General features: G+C 41.2%; 1 protein-coding gene across 2 annotated transcripts in view; it reads left to right on the plus strand.

The window, feature by feature from the left end:
- The window catches only part of ARHGAP18 (Rho GTPase activating protein 18), an 897,817-nt gene that overhangs the window by 669,517 nt on the left and 204,112 nt on the right, over positions 1-24,188 (plus strand). For both annotated transcript variants that reach the window (XM_086926994.1, XM_086926995.1), the window contains exon 10: positions 17,620-17,702. In XM_086926994.1, coding sequence (XP_086783120.1) covers positions 17,620-17,702 — 83 coding nt within the window. The remainder of the gene's footprint in view (positions 1-17,619; positions 17,703-24,188) is intronic.

The following is a 24,188-nucleotide window of genomic DNA, read 5'->3' on the forward strand; positions in this document are numbered from 1 at the left end:
GTTGCTCATTAATATTCATGAGCCTTGCAGTTTGCGACCTCATTGGGAATTACAAACAGTGTCTTTAACACTGTTGTACATTCCATTTTGTGACTCTCAAATAGCGAGTCGCTATTGCGACGCAATTTAAAGAGTCCAAAAATTGTTGGTCGTACATCTGGCCCGAGGAGTTAATAATATACCGATCGAGACAGTGGTTATAACAAATCAAGTACCACCATTGTTATGAGATATTGTCCTCAGATTTCCAATTAGTTGTAATCACCTGGAATGCATAAGCAATCAATGCATCCACAAATTTGCGCAGTAATTTATTTTGAGGCCAGATACCACCTAAAAATAAAACAATTGAAAATGGAATGTAAACTACCCTAAGATGACGTGTGCCTTTGTATATCTCCAATTCTTGCCTATAACTGTCTCTATAATATGGATATCTTGGGACATAAACAGAACATGTGAATATAGTTACCAGTATGGGTGGAATTTTGCCAGCATAGATCACTTTTGAGTTAGTGTTCAGGTGTGTGCCTAATTTGAAGTGATACAGTGTTTGGGTAAGGCTGGTGGTATGTGCTGTTGAATACATTTTTTCACATATTTTCTGTCAGAGTTAAGTAGGCCAACTAGAACTCAAGTCTGATTCCCACAAGAACTCCAAGTTATACTTTTCCCTATCTAAAGAGGGGGATTATCAGTGTTTTAAAGATTACTGAGGTCTTGGAAGCATGAAGTATGCGTCTGTGAGAGGGTAGAGGAGAGTTTCCTTCTATGGAGGGGGAGGAAGAGTTGTCAGTATAGAAGCTAACAATGATTGTAAGTACTGATATTGATTGAGAAATTTCGGGTAAAGAATAAATAAAGAGGAGAGAGTTGTAAAAGGATAATAGAATTATGTTATGTTATGTTATTGGCATTTGTAGCGCACACAGCTACTCAAGAGTGTGCCGGCGCGGAAGCCAACTAAAAAGCAGTGAGACTGAGAGAAGCGCAACTTAATTAAACAGCAGAGTCTTCAGGTGCTTCTTAAACAGCCTGAGGTCTTGGGTGTTCCATAGTTCAAAGGGAAAGGCAGTCCAGGCTACTGTGGCATTAAAGGATAAAGAGCTGCCCCCGTGCCCCCCGTGCGGGAGAGACGAAAACGGGGAACCACAACTAAATGCTGCGCAGCTGAGCACAGTTGTCCCTTTGGCTCATAGAAACTAAAGCGTCTTCTGAGATAGGGTGGCCCTGTTCCATGCAACACTACATGAGCAAGAATGAGGCCCTTAAACTGGACTTGTCTCGCCAGAGGAAGCCAGTTTAGGTCCCGGAGATTTTGTTTCATGCTAGATCTTCCAGGAATGCCAAGCAAAACTCTAGCAGCCGCATTTTGTATTGTTTGCAATTTTTTTGCTGATATACAGGCAAGCCAATGTACAATGCATTGGCATAGTCAATTCGTGACAGAATAAGGGCTTGTGTCACCATCTCCTTGGCTGGTCTGGAGAGCAGAGACAGGAACTTTCCAAGAGATTTCAATATGCCGAAGCACATATTAGCAAGTCTCTTTATCTGAGTGGAGAACCGGAGGTCCTCGCTGAACCATACCCCCAAATTCTTAGCTAGATTGCCGATAGACCTCCCTAAAATGTGGGGGGAAAGAACCAACCAGTAGAATCTCCGACTTGTCCTCATTGCACTTAAGCTGTGAGAGTGTAAGCCATTTGAAAATGGCAGAGAGACATTTTGGTTTGGGTACAAATCGTTTTCCTTCTAAGTAAAAAGAAGCTGGGTATCATCAGCATAAGCTATGATCTTCGCTCCCATTTCCTCTACTAAGTAGATCAGGGGCGTCATGTAGAGGTTAAAGAGGAGAGGACTCAAAGTAGAGCCCTGTGGAACGCCCGTGGTCACTCTTCTAGGGGCTGAGGAGAACGGAGATATCCATACTTGCGGAGTTCTGTCCTCAACAAATTATTGAATCCGGCCCCAAGCTAGACCAGAAACGGCAATATTCGAAAGACGAGCAAGTAATTGACGGTAGGGCACCATATCGAATGCGGCGTAGAGGTCCAACAAAATGGGGGCCGCTCTTCCGCCGGCATCCAAACATTCTCCTATCGCCTCCGATATTTCAACAAGGGCCGTCTCCGTACTATACGTTGCCCTAAATCCCAATTGAGCAGGATGAAGGACTCCGGATGTCTCCACAAAGGTGGGCAACTACTTGTAAACTGCTTTTTCACATACCTTTGCCACGGCCAGGAGAAGAGATATGGGTCGATAGCTAGCTGGCGTATTAAGATCTAGGGAAGTCTTTTCTAATAATGGTAGTAGTTTGGCCTGCTTCCACTCAGGTGGAACTATGGCAGTCTGAAGTGATATATTTATGATGGTGTTCACTTCAGGATTAACCACTTCGGCAGTCATTGCTAGCAATCTTGCTAGACAAGGATCCGCAGGGGAACCAGATGTCAAGGACTTAAGGAATCAACAAAGAGTCAAGCAAGCCAATAGGAGAGAACCCCATCGGGGGAAACATGAAAATTAGACACTGTAGAATTCCTACAGGAAGCCATTGCCTGCCAAGGGGAGCTAGTCCCAAAGTTGTCCTGATTTGCCTGAATCTGATTAATGTAGAAACAGGACAGCCTTTCGCACCATGCCACAGAAGGTAGTAAGGCAATACGCTCAGCTTCGGGGGTCAACAAGCTCTGCACAATAGAGAAAATAATCTGGGCCTTCCTTAGTGCTGTTTTGGCCAAGGGGAAGTGGGCCCGTCTCCAGCAATGTTCTAATTTTTGACAGAGCTGTTTTAGCTCCTTAAACTTACTAGTATACCAGGGCTTCGAAGGGGCATTTCTAGCTCGCTAATAAGTGAGGGGCGCAGATAAGTATTCAACTGCCTGAGAGATCCAATTACAAAAGCTCTCTAGAGCTCCCTCCAAATTAGTAGCAATTGAGGGGCGTGTTTCTGACAGAACCCTGCTCAGGGCCGAAGGGTCAATTCTTGGAGAAGGTCTACTTTGGGGATGTCCGTTAGCAGAGTGCGACATCCGAATGGTCTATGAGCATTGGATCAAATAATGATCTGACCAGGATGTTTGAAGGGGCTGCTTGACACTTAGAGGAAAGTTGGAACAAATCAGGTCTAAAATATGCCCCCAACTATGAGATGGAGAGCTAGTCCATTGGGTAAGTTGAACCAGGTTAAGCGAGTCCCGTAAATCCCTTGTATCACTTGCCTCCCCTCGATCCCAATGGATGTTAAAATCACCAAGGAGTAAAAAGTTCGAGAAGCGCAAAGCCGTGGGGACAATGACCTCATCCAAAGCTTTAAAAAATGCTCTGGGGGTCTATATACCAGTGTACCACCCAGTGTAAAGTGCAGCAAAATGACGATGTAAAAATTCAGTACCTCACCATCACTGATAGCCTGGGACTCCTCTCCAGTAAAAACCGAAGCATACCTCACCACCACCATCAATTGAGAAACAGTAAATATACCCTTATTTACCAAGGTCCACCAAAAAAGCGCTTTACCATTTGCGAGAAGCTGTTCATTATACCAAATTGGACTATGAAGAAATTGGTCCCGCGAGGGAAGATGAGCAACCAAGTATGGTTTGAAAAGAGAACAAGAGTGAGAAATAACTATGGTACCCAACATTTAGAGGGATGGGGCATATATATAGTATGAAAGAAAGGGCTAATTTCAGCTGAAACCACAATTTCAGTGAAGGGTCCGAAGATTCAAGAAAGTAGCTTTGATTACGTTTAATAACGAATGCTTTATGATGGAAAGAGAAGCCAGGAAAATAAATCCCTCTGACTGATTTCGTTAATTTTAAACAGTGTAGCGAAGTCTGTGAAGGTTTCCCGCTCCATTAAAAATTTGATAAGAGTCTATCAACAGCCATAAAGTATTTCACTGGAATTTTAGCAGGTAGCTTCATGAGGAAGAAATTAATAATTGGAAAAAACATAATTTTAATAGTATCCAGTTGACCCGACCATGACAGAAATAGAAGGGACAAGCCTTGCGTTAGTTTCAGACCTTTAACAAGGACATCCATATTAAATTGCAAAGCATCTCTGGGATTTTTACGGTATAGGATACCCAGACATTGAATCTTATCAGGGTTTCAGGATACTCATGCCAGCAAAATGAGCTTCATAACAGAACTAAGGGCCTGATTATAATGGCTATCCTGTCTGGAACAGGACCGGTCGACAGGGAGTTGGCGGTCCCGTCAGACAAATTACGATCAATACTACTGTGGAGGTGGTCCAAAACATGCCTCTTAGCATTGAGGCTTGTGGTGCATCCAAAGACAGGCTGCAGCACAAGCCTCACTGCTAAGAGGCATGTTTGTAAACATCCCTGCACCTTGTGACAAGGACTATGCAGGCCTGCCACACGGTGCAGGGATGTTTAGGGGTGCCCCCCAAACCCCATAGCAGAGGGCCAGGGGGTAGGCATAGTGACTTTCTGCCTGCCTTTTCATGGCAGGCGGACTGCCATGAAATGGCAGGCGGTAAAGGACATTGCAATCTCTACTGCGGTACCTGAGCAGACACTGCCCGTATTATAGGGACTGCAGTCCCTCCGGTGGTCTGATGGGCTCCTTGAGACCATCGGATGTGAGGTGGACAGTCCTTCCGCCTCCACCTGACCTGCAGGGGCCGATGGCGGTGGGACCGCCACCGACGGCCTGACAGTGGCAGTCCCACCGCCATCGTAATGAAGCCCTTATTGGGGTGCATTATTTTTGATTTTTCTTTGTTAGGTTTGTAACCTGATACTTTTGAATATGAATTTAGTTCTTAAAAAAAGTTAGAGAGAGAGGTTTTGGATTTGGAGATGTAGAGTAGGATGTCCTCCGTGCAGGCCATACATTTTATGTGAACATTCTTTAACCGGAAGCAGGAGAAGGTTTCCGAGTGTTTCAACCTAAATAAGAAAAGCTCAAGTGAAAGAAAAACAACATGGGCAATAGGGGGAAACCCTGCCATTTGCCCCTGTTAAGGGAGAAGTAAAAAGATTGAATGCCTTTGACCAAAACAGAAGAACAATGGGAGGAATATAATAATGAAATTAATTGAAGAAATCGAGGGGTGAATCTGTGCCAGCAAAGAGCATGCATCAGATAATTCCAGTCAACTCAATCAGCATCTAGATGGTTGAGTTTAGCTGCCTTACTTAGAATATTTAAAAATACCTGAACATTTTCCATTATAGTCCTATTTTTAGCAAACCTAGACTGCTCAATATTGACTAGCTCAGGCATTAAATAATTAAAGCGTACGCCAGGGCTTTAGCGAAAATTTTGCGATCTGTAATAATCAGTGATTTTTAGCGGTAATTCTTGCACTGAGCAGTTTTTCTGCCTTTTGAGGAATAAGACCAATCATCACCTCTGTAAATGATATTGATGATTTGTTCAATTAGAGGAAGTGAGTAAATATTATGAACAGTTTAGGGAAAAGTAATTCCGAGAATTGGAGGTATATTTTGACCGTGAATCCACCTGGACCAGGCGTTTTACCTATTGGAAGACACTTAACTGCAGAGAACAATTCCTCCAAACATAGTGGTTCTTCAAGAGGGGCCAAATAGACTTATGAAGGCTTACGCATGGAAGAGTCTGAAAACAAAAGAAGAGAGGGAGTGCTCGGCAAGTTTGGCTTCAGGGGTGTATAGTGTTTGGTAATAATTCATAAAGCATCTAGTAATGTCCGGATCACGTAAAAATGTAGTACCAGATTAATTGGTGAACGAGGTGATGGAGGATTTTTCTTTCCTACTTTTAAGGTAGTTATCTAACAAAGTCCCTTTTTTATTGCGTCTTCCATAGTTTCTAGCATTAATTTTATAGAGAGTGCCACATGCTCTTTCTGTAGTCTTTTTTTAATTGAATCTAGGCTGCCATTAATACTTCCAGGTCAGTTTTATTATTTTTCACGTAAGGTATTTACTCTCTGATCTTTTAATTTCGCTGAGAAAGGAAGTCGATTCCTTTGCCATAGATTTCATTTGTTTGAAATGTAGCTATTAATAAAACATCTGACAGCAGCTTTGAAGGCTTGATCCGTGATTAAAATAGAGCCAATCTCAGAATTGACAAGGTATTGAGTGAAGTTTTTTGCTGAGGAAAATTTAGTCTATCCTAGTCTTTCTTTTATGAAGGGCAGAATAAAAAGAAAATTCACCAAGAGAGGGGTGAGCCAGTCTCCATGAATCCTAGAGGGTATTGTGTTGGATAGATTGTGTAAATGCTTTGTGAGCTCTACGGGGGTGAAATTTCATGGATGAGTGGGAATCTAGAAAAAGGTCAATGATTTGGTTACAGTCGCCCACTAAGGTGAGGTTTTCAGTAAAATTTTAAGCAACTAATTGTGATATATGCTTCCAAAACTTAGGATCAGGGTTGGTGGGGCCATAAACATTTAGAATTTGAAAGTAATACCATCAGTAGTAAGTCACGCTGAAACCCACCTACCTTCCATGTCATTTTCTCAGAACATATAGGAGATATTTTAACTTTTCTGTAAAAGAATGGCTACCCCGTTTTTATCTTGACAAGAGGAGAAAAAAGAAAAGTTTGCCCACCCATTGTTTTTTAAGCTTGGTAATGTCTGCTTCAGTGATGAGAGTTTCTTTTTTTTCTATGTTTTTTTTTATTGAGTGCAGGAAGAAAAAACATTGTCCATTACATCATAATGCATACAAAAGCAGTAATATTCTGAATTAACATCTAGAGATTAAAAAGAAATGGAAAGATGCGTAAAAACAAGATTCTGTAACTGTTTGTAATCCTTAATACTGTGTTTCTCCATGATTCACCCCCCCACAGATATAAAAAGAAAATAACACGACCCTATTAGCAGCATTTTTAATGTGCCTGTGCAACTTGGAAAGACTATTCTAAAAGAAAACACTAAAAAAAACAAGATAACGACAATACACACATCCAAGATTCTTTAAAGTGCATGTGCAGCTACGACTAAATATTACATGAATGCAGAGAAAAAGTCAATATAGATGACCAGGAACTCTATAAAGTGCAAGTTCGACAATCAACATCAGTTTTACTGAATATTATGCATTAATTAATTGCCAGCTACAGATAATTTTGTCAAACTTACTCTAATTCAGCTATGCAAAATTTTTGCCAGACAGCTCTAAATCTTATCTTAGCCCCTATACGTTTTGCGTATACCTCCTCAAGTCTATAAATCCGGCACATTTTACTAATCCATTGGTTAATCCTAGGTTGCCTAGTAGTTTTCCAATTTTGCAACACTAGGGACCTGGCAACGGTTGTAGAGATTATTACAAAATACTGCTGATATTTCATAAAGCATTGCACCTCTGGCGACACCCCAAATGAAACCAGTCTAGGTGATGGATCAATAGTTAACAACAAAAATTGAGAGATCATACCAAAAACCTCCTTCCAAAATTGCTGAAATTTACTACACCCATAAAATGTATGAACCTATCCTCCTTCATCCCAATCATTGCATCTGAAACATTGATTCGGAGAAGTAGGAAACATTTTATGCAATCTCAAAGGAGTATAATATGCTAGCCATCTGGATAGAAAATTCATTTGTTTATAATTCACCCCTCGCAATGCTTTGTTCGAGAATTCGCTTAACTCTCGCCATTCCTTCATTTTGAACTTGCAGCCTATCTCTAAGTGAATTTTCTGAAGTTCTTTCCACATAATCTTATTGTTATGAGCTTGCTGATGTAGTAGCCGATACCAAACTCCCACACCCGCAACTTTATTTGACATTTGCTTAGTTATTTCAAGCACAACTTCACTCAGCATAGTAGTTATTTTCAAGAAATTTCACAAGCTGAAAATAACTTAGAAAAAAAGCAGTATGTAAGTTGCGGAACTGCAGCCTTATTGAGGCCCAAGTAATTAATGTTTGATAGTTATAAAAATCACCAAGAAGGCCAAAACCTAATTATAGCCTTTCTTGGTAGAGTCCTTTTGGCATCATTAAACCTCCAGCTACACAATCTTGTATGGGGGTATAAGCATGATATGCTGTAATATTTTTTTGAATTAAAAAAAACGTAATCCTCGTTACCAATGCTAAAAGAATCTTGTATCTGGTCTTTTTGGACAGTTTTGCTGATCGCTTTCTTTCAGCATTAGTATTAAAAAACAATTATCAAAAACTGTATGTTCTTCTCCTAATTGTGAAAGTAGGTTAAGCAAGGAAGCCTGATAATAAATTGGAAAATGTTGGAGTGCTAATCCCCCTGATGCTACATCTAGCTGTAATATAGTTAGCTTAACCCTGGGGTGCTTTATATTCCATACAAACTTCCGAATCAATCCGTCCAGTTCTCCAAAATAGGCACTTGGTATTTTCATGGGGAGATTAGAAAAAAGGAACTGAACTTTAAACATGTGAGTTTCTTGATGTAATGCAAGCTAGCAATGCAATCTAGCTAAATGATACAAAATATGTTGGCATTTAATGGTATTTATTAAACCTGAGAGAAAGAGATAGATAATGGGGGAATTTGGGCCCCCGCAAAAGACCAAGGAGACATAAAGGTAACACAGGAAAGAAAAATCTTAGTTGCAAAAATATAATTATGTGAAGAAAAAGACATCTTGAGGGCTGAGGAGAGTGCGTAGCACCTAAAGGAGATGGAACCAAACGAGGCTCCAGCAAACAAGGAAGGGATTAAGGAGCACTTCCAAAAGAGAGACATGACAACATTGACATGTAATGAGAAAGGCAGAGACTTATAGGGACACGTGATCTGAAACATTTTATAGAAAGGTAAGTACAAGGGACTTACCAACTGGTATGAAGAATGGGGAATCATGAGGACAGCATGCACAATGATGGATGATATGCACTGGACATGACACATATGCCAAATATTATACTTGGGTTGAAAGAAAAGTGGACCAATGTGGGTTATACGGAATGTGCAGTAAAAAAAAATAAACAATTTCTAAATGAGAAAGAGCAATATCTGATTAAAAAGAAATAACAAAGATGGCATACATAACAGTCAAGTCATAACTGTGGGGCCAAATTCCATGTCTTCAAGATGATTCAGTTGGAGAAAATCCTATAGTTTAGCTGAATCATCAAAAGTGTAAGATTTCTCTTTGACAATAATTTAAAAAAAAGGCATGGGTGAACTGAGCCATATCTGATGTTGAAGGATTTTAGTTGTGGTCTAAATGCCAGGAAATATTCTCTTTTTGCAGCTGCTCAATTGGAACATCCTGCTCAAAGTAGACCCTGTTGCCAGACTATTGGAGTGGGGCTGCTTGTTTGCCTCCAGACTAGATGTGCAATAAATCAGTGTGCTGCAGGAAAAGAATAATGATGGCTCTAGGAGTCTGATTTGAAGATGCAGCAGATAAATTGGGGTCCAGGTGATGGTCCCTTTGAATATTAAATAGGTTGTGGTCAGGTAAATGAACAATTGAAGGAATAACTCTATGAAGGAAGGTAATCACGTTGGGACCTTCGGAGTTCTCCGGGATTTCATAAAGGTGTAGGTTATTTCTGCAATTCCTGTTTTCCAAATCTTCGGTAGCCTTTTTGAGCAATTCTATTACCTTTGTCAGACAGGAAACCTGAGAATGATTCTTCCACATCACTAATCCATTGTTAAATGGCAGTGATACGTTGTGCGTGAGTGGACCATTTCTCCTCAATGCGTTATCAAGAAAGCATTTGTTTCCACAACAAAGGGTTTCAAGGCTATTATTTTCCTCCAAATTATCCTCTGGGGTGAAATGAGAAGGTGTTTTGGATGGACAGTTGGAATCTTTCTTTTGTTGCCTGACTGAAACATGTTTTTTCTTAGATATAGCTCCAGAGGCTGAGGTAGAGCTCCCCAACCCAAGGTCGGTAGATCCTTCTATGAGGTTCTTAGAAGTGAACTTTTATTGATTAATTTTAGGCGGAATAATAAACTTTGTAGCAGGTAGATGGGATGATGGTTTGTCCTTTTCCTTTAAAGTCCTACCAATATAGGAAAGATGAATATGTGAGAACTCAAATGTTTTCTATTCTGTTAATTGTGTATGCGTAAGGTAATATGTTATTACCTCCTGGGGAGGATGTAGTGTAAAGTTGACAGATATTTTGGACAATTGGACCAAGGTGAAAGAAATGTCTGAAAGGTGTATGCCTGAGTCAGCGTATGAGGAAATAAAGCTCTGTAAACCAATTAAGGTAGTTCACGCCACAGTCTGGAAATCTCCAGCGTGATGTATGTCAACCTGAACGGAAAATGTCAGTACTTCTGCTGATTGGAGTTGGGCATGCATGGAATATCAGTTTGGAAGTCAAAGCGCCGCATGAGTAGATCCACAATAGCCCTACATTGCAGTAAATATAATTCCTTAAAAGTGTCCAGTGTAGAGGTAACACATACCCCCAGCCCGCTTAGCTCAGGAGTACCTTGGGTGTTGAAGAAGAGTGGAAAGGTATGTACCCCCTGACACACATTACAGCCTGGAGTGCAAAGTAAGAATTCCCAAAGAAATTTAACAAAGAGTGCCTTCAGCTGTTGAGTGAGAGGTCAAGTAATGTCGAGTTTATATCATGGTGCTGTCAACATTAGTAAATCACACAGCTTTCACTGCCCTGATGCATCAAAACCGAGCCTTTCAGAATTGTAACGAGAATTAAGAAGGCAGCGCTTAATAAAGCAACCAGAGCTGCACAAGAGAAAAAGATGCCAGCAAGTCGCTTACATTTCATAAAAGGATCCAGAAAGGTGGCACGACTTTCCAACCATAGATTCAGGGCTCAAAATGCGGGTACATTTAAGAACGGTATAGAGCCCCTGAGTGAACGTCGGAGGTGAGGGTGAGGCTCAAAGTACAGCAGCCATCTTGACGGCGCTCGTGACTCACTCCCCACAAACATTTTTATGTATTGATTAATAATGCCTGCCCAAAACATGCAGATATGCTCTTTATCAGATTTGCTCTGTTGCTTATATAACATTTCTCCACCACATCACCCTCTTCTAAGTACATTTTTAAGGATATTTCTATAACAACTTGCATTATTTAGACTTAATAAATGCTACGTGACTTTGCTTTCACCAACACCTAAATTAAAAGCAGTAATGGGCTCACATTACTACTGCCACCTGATCAGGACATGGGCTGTTGAAGTATCACTTAGCTTTTTTGAGTACCCAAATCATTGTTGGTTTTGACTTGATCCGGATCAGATCTATGCGAATTACAATATTTTAAGTAGTGTTAAGAGTCCCTTTTCAGTGTTGAAGTACATACTAAAGGTCATTCATTTTCCCAGTGCGTTTCGATTCTTGAGCAGTTAGTCCTGTGTCATTAGCTGTGGCACCTTAGTAGGTATGTTTCCTTACTATCATTGTAACAATGGACTTTACTTAAGTGCATCCTACGCAACAAGCATTAATCAGAGCTGGAAAGTGCAAGAGGTCATAAGAAAGGGGAAGAGGTGTGGCGCCGCGGCCAGGGTGACTGACCCTCGACGCAGAGGATCACGGTTCGATACCCGGCTCCGGCGGCAGGGGTCTGCCCAGCACCATGCGACTCTGGGCAATAGCTCGCTTAATCGTCCCAAAGGCCCCCAATGCCCAGATATCCCTTCGGGGTGATTTGTGTGCTATACAAGTACTGGATTTACAAAGAACATTTTGCTCTGGAAGTTTGTTGTGCACGCCCTACACACCTTCATTCACTCAATGGCATTCCTGTAAAACTCAGCAATCCCACTCATACCATAAATAACAATACTCTAAACTTTTAGTTCTAGGTGAAAAGACATTGCCTGCTATAATCATAGAAATGATTTTACATACCAGTCGAATCATATTTTGTGATATTTATTGTGGGGGGCGTCTATCTGCCCGCTATGTTCTTTTAACTCTTACTTTGTATTTCTGAATATTTCAGTGTTGAATTGATATTAGTATTATTATAATTACTATCGCCACTCTTTGTGATTCTATCTTTTTGTGCCTTCAGCACTATTTTACTTATTCTTTTTTCCTTCTCCTGTCGGATAACTCCGGGCTGATTGACTTTTGCTGCTATTTCTCCCTGCCACTTGACCTGTCTTGTACCCCTGTATATCCTTTCCATTCTAGTGCACAGTCTTTTAGTTTCTACTTCCAGAACTACCATTGCTGTATCTGTTATGTCCCAGGAGCTTAATTTCTGTTGGTGATTGGCAATGGCTTTCGTTTTTAGGGAACTGGGGGCTTTTTTAAATGTAGACATAAACCTACAGCAAGAGAGTGAAAGGTAGAAAAAAAAAAAGGAGGAAGAGAACATAGAAGGGTGAGAAAAGAAAAAAGGATGGAATGCGATACTGAGGAAGTCAAGGGTGGTGCAAGAAATAGTCATGGGTTAGAGTCAGGACTGAGTGTCCTTGGTATTCAGCAACCCTCCCTTTTGGCTACACAGGCGGTGGGCTCTTAATTTGAATTGTGTGTACTTAATAAATCAAGCACTCTGTTCCTTATTATTTGTCATTGTTTTATAACCTCGGGCTAACTTTTTTTCTTCTATCCCGTAGACCTCCTTTACTACTTTTTTGTGACTTTCTCACCACTTCCTGCATTACCACACCCTCCTTCCTACTCCCTTTTCCCTATTTCTTTTTAGAATAGATACATTGCTGCATGGTTTTCAACCGTTCTATATTCATATCTATTAAGGTTCAGCACTCATTTAATTTTCCTTTGAATCTTCGCTGGACTTTTCCTTTTCTTGTCTCTCTATAATACCATTTTTCACGATCAGTTGCTTGCCCTACCTCCCTGTATTATCATTTTATCTAGGAATTTACTTTCCTACCCCCATCATTCACTTACCCCAGATTGACTTTACATGAATCATCTTTGCCTTGTTCACTGCTTCCCTGCACTTTCACTACTCGTCACCTGCCACATTATTTTTCTTCCAGACCTAGCACTAGCTCCTCATTCCTACTCTGACAAATTCACCACATGAGCCCAATATCTTTCCTGTGTGTCTTTCCTCAGGCACGTTTTTTGGTTCACTCAAATTCAAGAGAGCACCAAGGATCCACTTTGATAACTCTAAAAAACATAAGCGCCATAATATGTAGTCTTTTTGTTGTAATAAAAGTAATGTCCATTCCAGGTAGTATCTTCAAGTTGATTTATTAGGTAGATTTTATAAGGGAGAAAGCCCCACCAGTAGCAGCCTCACCGCTGCTCAGCCCATCACCAACTGTTAGTCACACTCACGATCATTCCACTCACCAGCATTCTCACACACAGTCACCCAGGCTGAGCAGCAGCAGTACAACACATCCCCTTTCTTTGTAATGAAAATGGAGGAAATCTCAAAAGACAATAGAACGTTGCAAGAAATACATAAGATGACAAGTTTCTGAAGCATAGCATGAAAAATGAAAGATGGAATATTCATGAAGAGAAAATGAAGTAGGAAGGGAGAAACAGTAACACAAGTACCAAGACTCATGCACAGCATCCTCCTTAGTGATAAAACAATCCAAACACTCCCACACCACAGACTACAGACCAACCCAAGTACCTGGATTGTGCAAGCTGGCCAGGCAAACAGGAGAAGCACAAGAAAACAAACAACAAAAGTGTGAAAGAAAGCTAACCAATAAGAAAAAAAAACAGTATGCAGGCGTGGAAAATATCCACACAGAACATAGTAACAAGCACAATACTGACAGTCACACTCACAAATATTCCACTCACACACAGTCACCCTAGATGAGCAGCAGCAGTAAAACACTTTTTTTTGTTTTTTGCTCCCGAAGGATCATGTTTACCATCTACTTCCTTTTGAGGCTTTTGTCATTGTTCCCGCAATTCAGGGGTTTTACAGGCTCCTACATCCCCTATTATTATCTCTCATCTGTATCATCATTCCGACAAGTTTATCCCCTTATATGTCTAGCATGCTGCTAGACATATAAGGGGATAAACTTGTCGGAATAATGCATTTGTCCTCCATCAGTTCACTTCTTCGCTTTCCAGGCCACAGCCTCTTCCTAAAAGGTTTATCAAAACTACACCTGTACTGTGTGTGTATATGCAAATACTTCTTCAAAAGCAGGATGGGCACTCACGGAGTCATACAAACAATAATTTATTCTTGAAAGCAGACGAGTTTCAGCTAAACTGTCTTTCTCAATAGATGCTATGACAAAACACATCCCATCAGCAATTATGTTTAAATACATCCAACTGTGCTCCCATTAAAGAATAAAAAGTGAACTCAAAGGAACGGCTATGCATATGATGCATATGTGTGTGTGTGTGTGTGTATATATATATATATATATATATATATATATATATATATATATATATATAGATATAGATATAGATATAGATATATATATATAATATCATCAATAATTTGATTGCAAATGTTGCAGTGATATTATCGATGATTTAATAGACAATGTCATGCCTGATGTAATATCTGTGTTAATTAATAGTGCATGAAAAGGGTGCAAGTTATAGTTGCCTTAGGGCACGATAGCTAATTTAGAAGAATAGAGCAACATTTAGCAAATAAAATTACACCAAAATTATAAAAATGCAATCAGTATAACAGGAGTTAATACTTCTTGAAGTTTTAAGCAAAAGTAGCAACAAGAAGCACAAAGTTCCAATCGCTGGTGTCTGGTCGCGCTCAGCCGTGTCCAAGTCAGAAGTTCAGCCCAAATGTGATGGAGCGAGGATCATAGACAGAGACCAGGTTTGTCCTGGTAGAAAGTTTACTTTCTCCTTAGTCCATTTGCACGTGACACTCCTCAGCCATAGCTTACCATTGGTCGGGACAGCAAGGAGATCGTTGTTGGCACAAAGAGCAGGTTGCCGAGGAAGCTTCACATTGCCAGGAGACATGGGTGATTGTGGCTGATGTGATAAGCAGGTCACCATTGGAGCTTCTGTTTGGTGGTAGATGTGGGTGGTCATTCCTGATGCAAAGGGTCAGTTCGCAGTTGCTAGGAGACGGAAGATGCTTCTTTTCCAACGCAAAGAGCCCAGAACCTCTGGATTTCCACCTGGGGTCCAATTCTTGCATTTTTGAGGTAGGAGTACACTCTGATCCCAGAAGGGTCCAGGACCTGGGAAGGCACCTTTTGGGAGCCAGGACTCAGTCCAGCAGAGGCCAGTAGAAAGGTCCAGACAGGTACGGTTGATGCTAGATAGCTGAAAGGAAGGCCTCTGTTATGTACTTGTGGCTCAAATAGGAGGTCAGCCAACTGACCACTGTAGTCACTTCTGGGGGTCGGGGTTCAAGGCATGCATGTCGAGTTTTCCTTCAGGCAGTCCTTCTTCTGAAGGGTAACACAATCTCGCTTATCATGAGTGCCTGAAAAAGAGAGGGCAAAAGGAAAGTTTCCCTTGGTTAAGTGCTTCACTATTTCACAGTTAAGAAGGCATCTCTGTGTGTGGCGAAGGTTGTTGTTTCCACTCCTCATTTGTTTATTGGACAAACCCCCATACTCGCCATTCCCTTTGTGTTCTCTCGAGCTGCCTGGGGACGTCTGTTTTCTGAAGCCTGTACGGTGTGGAAAAGAGAAGAAAACAAAGGCATAAAGTAGCAAAAACAGACAAACATCACAACCAGACTGAGCACCAAGAGAACGGCATCACGGCTATACCAAAGTATGCAGGGAAAAGATTTAACTCTTAGAAGAGATAGCATTCTCTTCCTAAGAAGATCACTGCATGATAACCTCTGTACTGCGAGTTTTTAAATAAAGTGGACAAAATTGAGTACCTTATCTGGCCTCCTAGATTTTTTTTCCGCCCATTCCACCGACATAATCCAAAACTTGTTTTGCAATTCAGAAGAAAAATCCCAGAATCACAAGATCGGTTCGTAGCAAAATAAACTAGTGATTTAGCAGGCTCAAATCCTGTGAATAACAAAACTTGTGACTGCCAAATCATTTGGTGCATCTGGCTTTTAGTTCTAAGTACCTCTTGAGGAAACTTCTAGCTACTTCGCCTGTTCTGGAAATGCGAAGGACACCTTGAAAAAGTTGAAGTGGTGCTGCATCAGTTTGCACTGATAATGTTGTGCAATTTATTCTCTGAGAGGGTATTGAAAGTATTAAATGGTGGAAGATTAATTTTGACCCTTTTATGGTGATAAGGTAATATGTTGGAGGGGTGTTAACTGTATTCTCCTTGAAGTAATTTTCATCTTTGTTATTTTTTCTGATCAATTCCATGGCAATTTTATTTCAGGTGCCTTCAAATGTGGTGTTGCTGTGTTTTTTCATTTCGGATTGTAGAATTCTACTAGAGATCTGTGGAGTTTCTTAGAAGGGTTTTGACGTCAATTGTGCCTGTGAAATAGTGTTCTCTTTTTGTGGTGCTGCAGGCTCTGTTATACAGTTTAACCACATGGCTGCTGGGCGTTTTCCCCCCCCTGTGCTGGAAAATGCCATTTTAGTGGCACCATGACGAGCTCAGCTCGTCATCAGCACACGACACCCGTGGGTGATGACGAGCTGAGCTCGTCATCAGCATCGAAAGGGTTAATATGAGTTTTTATTCATCTCTTGATTTTTTTCAATTTCTCTGTAGTATGTTGAGTTGTGTTTTTATTCATTTTGATCTTTATTTGTATCTGGTTGTCTAGTGTAGGGGAGCTCCAGTTATGGAAGGTGTTTGTCTTGTACTTGCATATTTATTGGGGTTATTTCAATATAAGTTGTTTTTTGAGGTCTTGTTGTTTTCAACTGTGTGTAGGTGCTTTTGTTGTTGCTGTCTTTCAAGCATTATTAATATGTACTGAAGGTAATTATATTGTGGTCACTCCAGATTACTGTGGTGTGTTCTGACTATGTCCTGTCCCAGTAGGACATATATGATTTCCAAGGGTGTCTGGTGGATTGAGTTAGCCAGAAACAGTTTGTTGTAGGTTGAAGCCCTCAGGGTTGACCAGAGTCGCTCACATTATACTTGAATTTTTCCTGTCAAAGCAAATATTGAGATCTCCTAGGAATGTATAGGTTGGGGTGGTTCACATGTGTTTCGGTCACAGTATCTACTAAGAAATTTTTCCAATTGGTTTTGTTGACTGATGGTTTATCTATTAAAAGGAAGAAACACGTAAAAGTTGTAATCGGTGATATCTTAGAGCAAGGATACAGTCGTTCTTGGTAAAGTTATCATTGCATGTTACTTTTAGTGACTTTCTATGAATGACTGCAGACCTCATCCAACACACAGCTGTCTGTTTCAAGTGCAAAAGTGGAGTAGCGGGTTGGAACATTGTAGGTCAAATCATACAGCCCTGGTCTAATGAACTAGGACAAACAAAAGCACCAGGGCTGTCAAAGTGCATTTTCACAAACTGTGGTATCCCTGTGTGGATGCAGAGGGAAAGGCCAATCCCACAGCTGCTCAGCAGCCACCTCTTGCCTTACAAAAAAAGTTTGTTTCCGGGGAAGACTGAATAAATATTTGTTAGTTGTGTGAAACTGCTTTCACTTTGGTATGATTCTAGTATTGTGGAAATTGTGATGATACTATGGTGACAAGCATCCCTTTTTTGTGTTCTATGAGTCTGAGTTTTCTATCTCAATATTTTTTAGATCTTCCGTCCAGGAAGCAGCAGCTGCAGGCTCTGAATCTTTTGATGCTCCTTCTTCCAAATGCAAACAGGGACACGCTAAAGGTCAGTCATTTGAATGTTGATAGTTTTACTAAACTCTTTCCGTTTCCAAATCAGGAACAATACAAGAACATTTTTAAGTATGTCACTTTAAAAAAAAAAATTCATGTTTTTATTATCATTGCAAGAGAAAGAGAAAAAGAAAAAAAATATTCCTTCATTACAAACATAGTATTAGTAGTATCATAAATTGTTCATACAGAGGAATCCATTATAACATAATTTTCATGGAGGAGTAAAGCATATATCATAGAAACATATTATACTAGTCTTAACAGCATTTTAGAGTCAAAAACTCAAATGAACATTCCCCAGATTTTCTCCCGTTTTCTCATTGAACGTGGCCCCCTTATCTTTGCTAATACTTATTCCATAGTATAAATTTCATTGACTAGAGTCCACCACTCCATAACATGAGGAGGTTTCGGAGAGATCCAAGCCCTAGCTGTTGTCAATCTTGCACAGGCAAATAAGATAGTATTCATATCTTTATGTGGACTATTTACATCCTGTAAGTCTAATAAAATCAAATGAACTGAAAAAGGCGTTAATATGATTTGCTTCTTAATAAGAACACCTTCTATTCCTTTCCATAACTCAAACAGAGCGGGACAAGAGAAGAGCATATGCTCCAGATCAGCAGTGACCAAATCGCATTTAGGGCATTTAGTGCGATCATTCAATAGGTTTCTTGGTAGCCAGCTAAAGGTTCTTTAAGGAGTGTAATATAATTGACAAATGGTACTGTATAATTGAAGTCTTAGATTAGAAGACTGGACCACCTGGTTGATTTGACAGAGAGAAGCAGATATGTGGTTTGGAGTTATATTTATCCCTATTCTAGTAGTCCATTTAGCCGCTAATTTACAACAATCATCCGCTTTCACCTGAATTAAGTGTCTATAGCTTTCACTAATAAGTGATGTGGTCCGATCAGAATACAAACAACTTAAAATGTCAGAATGACAAACTTTGTTGATTTTCATTTACTGAACTAAAAAGTCCTGGATTTGCATATATTTGAAATACATACCGTCATTCAATTTATAAAGAGATTTTAGTGATGTGAAATCAAGTAATCCATCAGAACCATAAAGATCGCCTAGGGCAGAGTTCTTCAATCTGTGGGGCGCGCCCCCCTGGGGGGGCCCGACACCATCCCAGGGGGGGCGCGCACTGCACTGTAGAATCTTATCTTTGTCTTGCACTGTGCTAAAACCGCAAGTCGTGACCCATTTCAAATGGGGATTTTTTAATAGGAGAACTCCGGAGCTGCAGCAGCTAATCAGCAGGTAGGAACGTCACCACTGACGTTCCACCAATGATGGGACAGCAGCAGAGATTGCAGGAGTGCCGCGAAATTCGCGTGCATAAAGTTCCTGCATTCAACTGCTTGCATGAATAGTTCCCTGAAGACCGTGGGTAGTTTTTTTAGATGAGCTAGTCTCTTGATTAATCTTTGTGAAAGGGCATACATCCACATATATTTTAATCTAAAGTTTGGCTTTGCACTTACTAAACCCTACTGTCGCCTGGCGTGTCCTGTGCCGCCTATGAGGCTTCTGCACTGTCTGCTGGCCCCCTTTCCACCGGACTTATGGCAGACAGCAGCGCCGAACCCCCTCCCTGAAAACCGATCCTCAATTTGGAGGTGCCCGTGGTATGCGGGACCGAGGAAAATGTGTGCTTATTACGATGGCGATTTCCATTGCAGCACCCACATTTCACTTGCTGGCTTCTAGTGAGTTTTGTTCATTTTAAGTGGTAAGCTGCGCCTACTCCGCATGGATGTAAATGCAACTCTTAAGTACAACTACAACCACAAAATACGTGTTATTTGTGATGAAAAGCTGCTGCCCGCCTTAGCGATGTGAAAAAGCGCTACGCCATCTAGCTGTTTCAATTTCAATGTGTGCACTGCACACTGATCTAGAGGTCACATGCTCTACAAATCTAGTGCAAAATAACCCCCGAGTCAAAAGCTGGTGGTCCGGCCCGGTTATCTGGTAATGTAGATGCTTTCTTCACGCACACAATACCAGATGCCACAAGCATGCCAGGTTAGTTGGTAGCTTCAACAGAGAGGCCAAGCATCGAAAGGTCCAGCACCCACCTGAGAAGGTTGAATGTGTACTTATACATGGTATCCATAGTCCTGTGTGGTGCACATCCTGCTTTCACACACCACCCTTTCGCCTTCGTATATTACCTATATAGCCTCGTGTACCTTGCACAGCACTGCCTTCAAAGCCCCGTGCACCTTCATACCCTGCTTGCATAAACCTGTACGTCATCAGACCCTGCCTGCACAGCCCGTCGAACCTTCATACCATGCCTGCACAGAAACAGCCTTGTGCACTTTCCTACAGTCAGAGCCCCTCCCACCTTCCTACTCTATCAGTCTGCACGGCACTATCCAGCCTCATACACTGCACAGCCCTGTAGACCTCCATACACTGTCTGCACTACACCGTGCAGGCATGCACCCTCCCTGGCCTCGCCTGCACGGCCCATGCACTTCATAGTCTGCACAGCCATTTCCACCTTCACACTCTGTCTGCAAAGCCCCACACGCTTTCCGTATCCTCTCTGCTGGAGCCATGCACAGCTGTGCTTGTTCATAGGCCTGTCTACACAAACACATCCATAGCACAATCCCGGGCCCTGTCTGCACAGACACAGCACACTCCCAGGGGCAGGCCCTTTCTGCACAGACACTGCACTCCTACGGTAGGCATCATAGTAGAATCTTCAACCGTATGCATATTTAAAAATAATAAGCAATACAAATAAGATCCATAAATATTGCTGCCACAGACTAACATGGTGTACGAGTCTTGAAACACATCAAACTTATGCTTCTGAATAGGGCAAGTAAGGTTCGTCATATTCTGTAATTCTCTGTTGTCAGTGGACCTTTCCTGTTGTTGAGGTGTGTTGTCTGTATTGATTTTAAACGTGCTTGTGTTTCCCCACCTAAGACTGTGCATTCTGCAACTGCATTTACCTTCCTCGCTGTGAACGAGTATTGGTATTCTAAGAGGAGGCCAGGCTATCACTTTACTTTTAGTACATATCACCCACAATCGCAGCGGATAGCACAATCCATTTTCTTTCTAAGCTGGGTTTCACTTTTTTTTAATCTTCTTGTCTGAATTTCCTTTCAGTACCCACTCCCAGTTTAAAATATGTATGTTTCGCCATCAAGCTGTTTATAAGTGGTTTTGTTTCTCCTTACCAAACGTCGCCCAGTGTTCATGCAGCAGTGCCTTAGCACTGAACTTATCTTTAAAAATTTGATTGGCTACAGATCTGCTGAAATATGATTTTAGGTAGTTTGATGTCTCTAATTGTGCGTAGACTGGGCAAGGGGAGATCGACATGCCAAACATCGAGTCTTGGGACCTACAGACTGCTACTCACAACAGGTCATACTCCGCAGCCTTCATCACAAGATGAAGGCCGTGAAGTACGACCTCTCAAGAGGTTTCTTTTCAGCACTCGAGACCTCGTGCACATTTTGTGCCTCATACTGATGCAAACCGGTATGAGAACTGTACACTTGGAAACATTTTGGAACGGTTTCCTTAGTTGTTTTTATCAAAGGCTTTGATCTCGGGGGTCTACCTGCATAGTTTTCTGCCAATATTGAAGAGCTGGGCAGCGGGTGGAACCAATGCAGCACGCTTGGCAGAGCCTTTTCCCCATCTCCTTCCAAGCTTTCCTAGAAAGGGTAGGAGAGTCTGTGCGTCAACCTTTCCACGAGAGGGTAGCATCAGGTCCCTGGTTTTTACCTTCCACCCTCCATTCTAAAGTCCACCTCTCCTTCTTTCACGGTCTTCACTTCTATATTAGTCATACTGTTCAGACTAGTCATGCTTCGAGTAATTTTCCTTTCCTGTTTTCTTCTTCCTCTCCCCTTCCTTGTTTTACCATCTCTAATGTGATTGATCCTGTGCTAGCACGGACCAGAGTGGCTGAAAAGCCAGGAAGCCCAAGGAGTTTCCCTTCTGAGTGTCTGATGGCAGTCAGGGCTAGCAAGGCTCTCCATTTTGGATTTCAGCTGATGTTTGATGCAGAATCATTTATCACAAGTATCCCTGTCCTGCATTTAACCACTGCTGGCCCCCAACTTTACCCGCTCCCCTGCTTCTGTCTCAGCCGGTGGCCTCCTTCCCTCCTCTAGCACCTTCTGGTTTGCTTGAAAATGCACCATATACCAGATTCCAGAAATTTCTGTCAGGTGGTGGGGGGGCCCGACATCTAAAAGAAATTCAGATGGGGGGGCTCAACCTACAAAAGTTTGAAGACCTCTGGCCTAGGGTATTAACACCACAGCTGGGCCATAAAGCCCCTGCACCATCCGAAAAGATTCCAGGAAGTCCTGGATTGCCCCATAATTGTAGTTCTGCATGAAAAGAAGAGATCTTGCCATAGATCATAATCAGATTCCAGATTCTTATGATATCCCTGGCAGTCTTAAACTTGACTCGCTTGAAGTAGTTTAGATTGTGAACTCTAGCTAGAAATTGATTACAATCAAGCTCTAACATAAACTGATGAAAAAATAGCGAGTTTTCAATTTTAAGCAAGCTTCGGATACGACCAAAAAACGTTGCAAAAAAATATAATCTAAAATCAGGGAAGGTCAACCCTCCTTTTTCAATTGGGAGTTTCAGCAACTGAATCGATCTGCAAGCTTTTTTATACCCCAGATATAACTACTGCATATCCTATCAAGTTTTTTAAAGAAAGGACTATTGAGACGTAAATGAATCGATCTAAATAAATAAAGAAATGTAGGTACTATTTTCATTTTAATTAAATTGATCCGTCCAACTAAGCTGAATGGTATCTTATGCCATCTTTTTAGTGAGAGTTACTTCTTTTAATAATGAATTATAATTAAGTGCAATTCATTCATCGATATTTGCAGAGATGTTTACTCCCAAATATACGGCATTTGTGCACATACCTTGAACAGAAACCAGTATTTTATGATTAGCAATGACCTGTGATTTATTTAAATTTAATTTCTAACCAGAAATATCCCCAAACACTTAAGCTTCCCTAGTTATCCCCGGAATAGCTTTAACTACATCAGTGGTGAAAATCGCAATATCATCCGCGTACGCGGTTATTTTTAAAGTATTCCTACCATGTTGAAAGGGGATAATATCAGCTTGAGAGAGAAGCGCATTTAAAAATGGTTCCATAGAGAGAGCAAACAGCAAGGGTGACAGGGGACACCCTTGCCGAGTGCCCCTCGCTATTGGGAATTTAGATGAGCTCTTGCCTGCATAACTTATTTTAGCAGTAGGCTGATCATACAATGACCAAATCCAGCCAAGATATTTATCCTGGAAACCAAAAGCCTTGAGTACTGCCTATAAATAATCCCACTACACTCTATCAAATGCTTTTTCAGCATCCAGCATGACCATTCCAAGTGGGGTGGACTCAGTTAGTGCAACGTCAAAGGCGGTAATAGCCATATTAACATGGGCGGTGGTATCTCTCCCCATGACAAAACCATGCTGTTGTGTATTAACCAGCTCCGGCATAAGGGGAGCTAGCCGGATGGCCAAGATTTTCGCAAAAACCTTAGCGTCCGCATCGATTAGTGAGATCGGTCTGTATGACCCACATTCATCTACAGGCTTTTGTTTTTTAAGAAAAAATACAATGTTGGCAGTATTCCACGAGGCAGGGGCCTTCCCTGTTTCCCCAATTGAGTCTATGACTAAACTAAAAAGAGGGAGTAATTCCTGAATACAAATTTTATAAAGTTCCATGGGGAGCAGATCTTCCCCAGCTGCCTTACCAGTGGGGAGAGAGGCAATTGCTAGCCTTATCTCTGTAGAAGTAAGATTTGATTTAAGTTGGCTGACTCCTTCTCTATCTCATTGATCAGTCAAATGGGTATTAAGGTATAAAAGTATATGATCATTGATGGGAGACATTTCTGGAGTGTATAACCTGCTATAGAATTTAACAAATTGGTCAAGTATCTGCTCGGGCTGGCTATAAGTTACCATGTTAATATCCTTAATAGCCTTAATAGATGTTTTAGCCTTCTTGTCAGCTACCTTGTAAGCTAACACTTTCCCGATTCTATCGCCACTTTTCACCAATTCAATTCTTAACTCATCAACATTAGACTCTCCTTGCAGAAGGGCTACTGCCAACCGAGTTTCCAGAGACAAAATATTGGAAGTCATAGATTTAATCTCTTTCTGGCGCTCTGAGTTCTTTTAAAAAACATATTGCTGGGCAAAGCACCTTATACCGGCTTTGCACGCATCCCAGACAGATATTACTGCAGCAGAATTCAGATTGATCTCAATAAATTCAGTAATGTGCCCTTTAAGTTGAGAAATAAAAGCTACATCCGAAAAGAGGTATCTAGGAAACGTAAATTGCCGAATTCCTTGTTTCCTAGTAGAGATGTTAAATTCTAACAAAATAGGGTTATGGTCTGATCTGACT

Source organism: Lissotriton vulgaris, chromosome 6 (genome assembly GCF_964263255.1).
Source record: "Lissotriton vulgaris chromosome 6, aLisVul1.2, whole genome shotgun sequence".
Classification (NCBI taxonomy): domain Eukaryota; kingdom Metazoa; phylum Chordata; class Amphibia; order Caudata; family Salamandridae; genus Lissotriton; species Lissotriton vulgaris.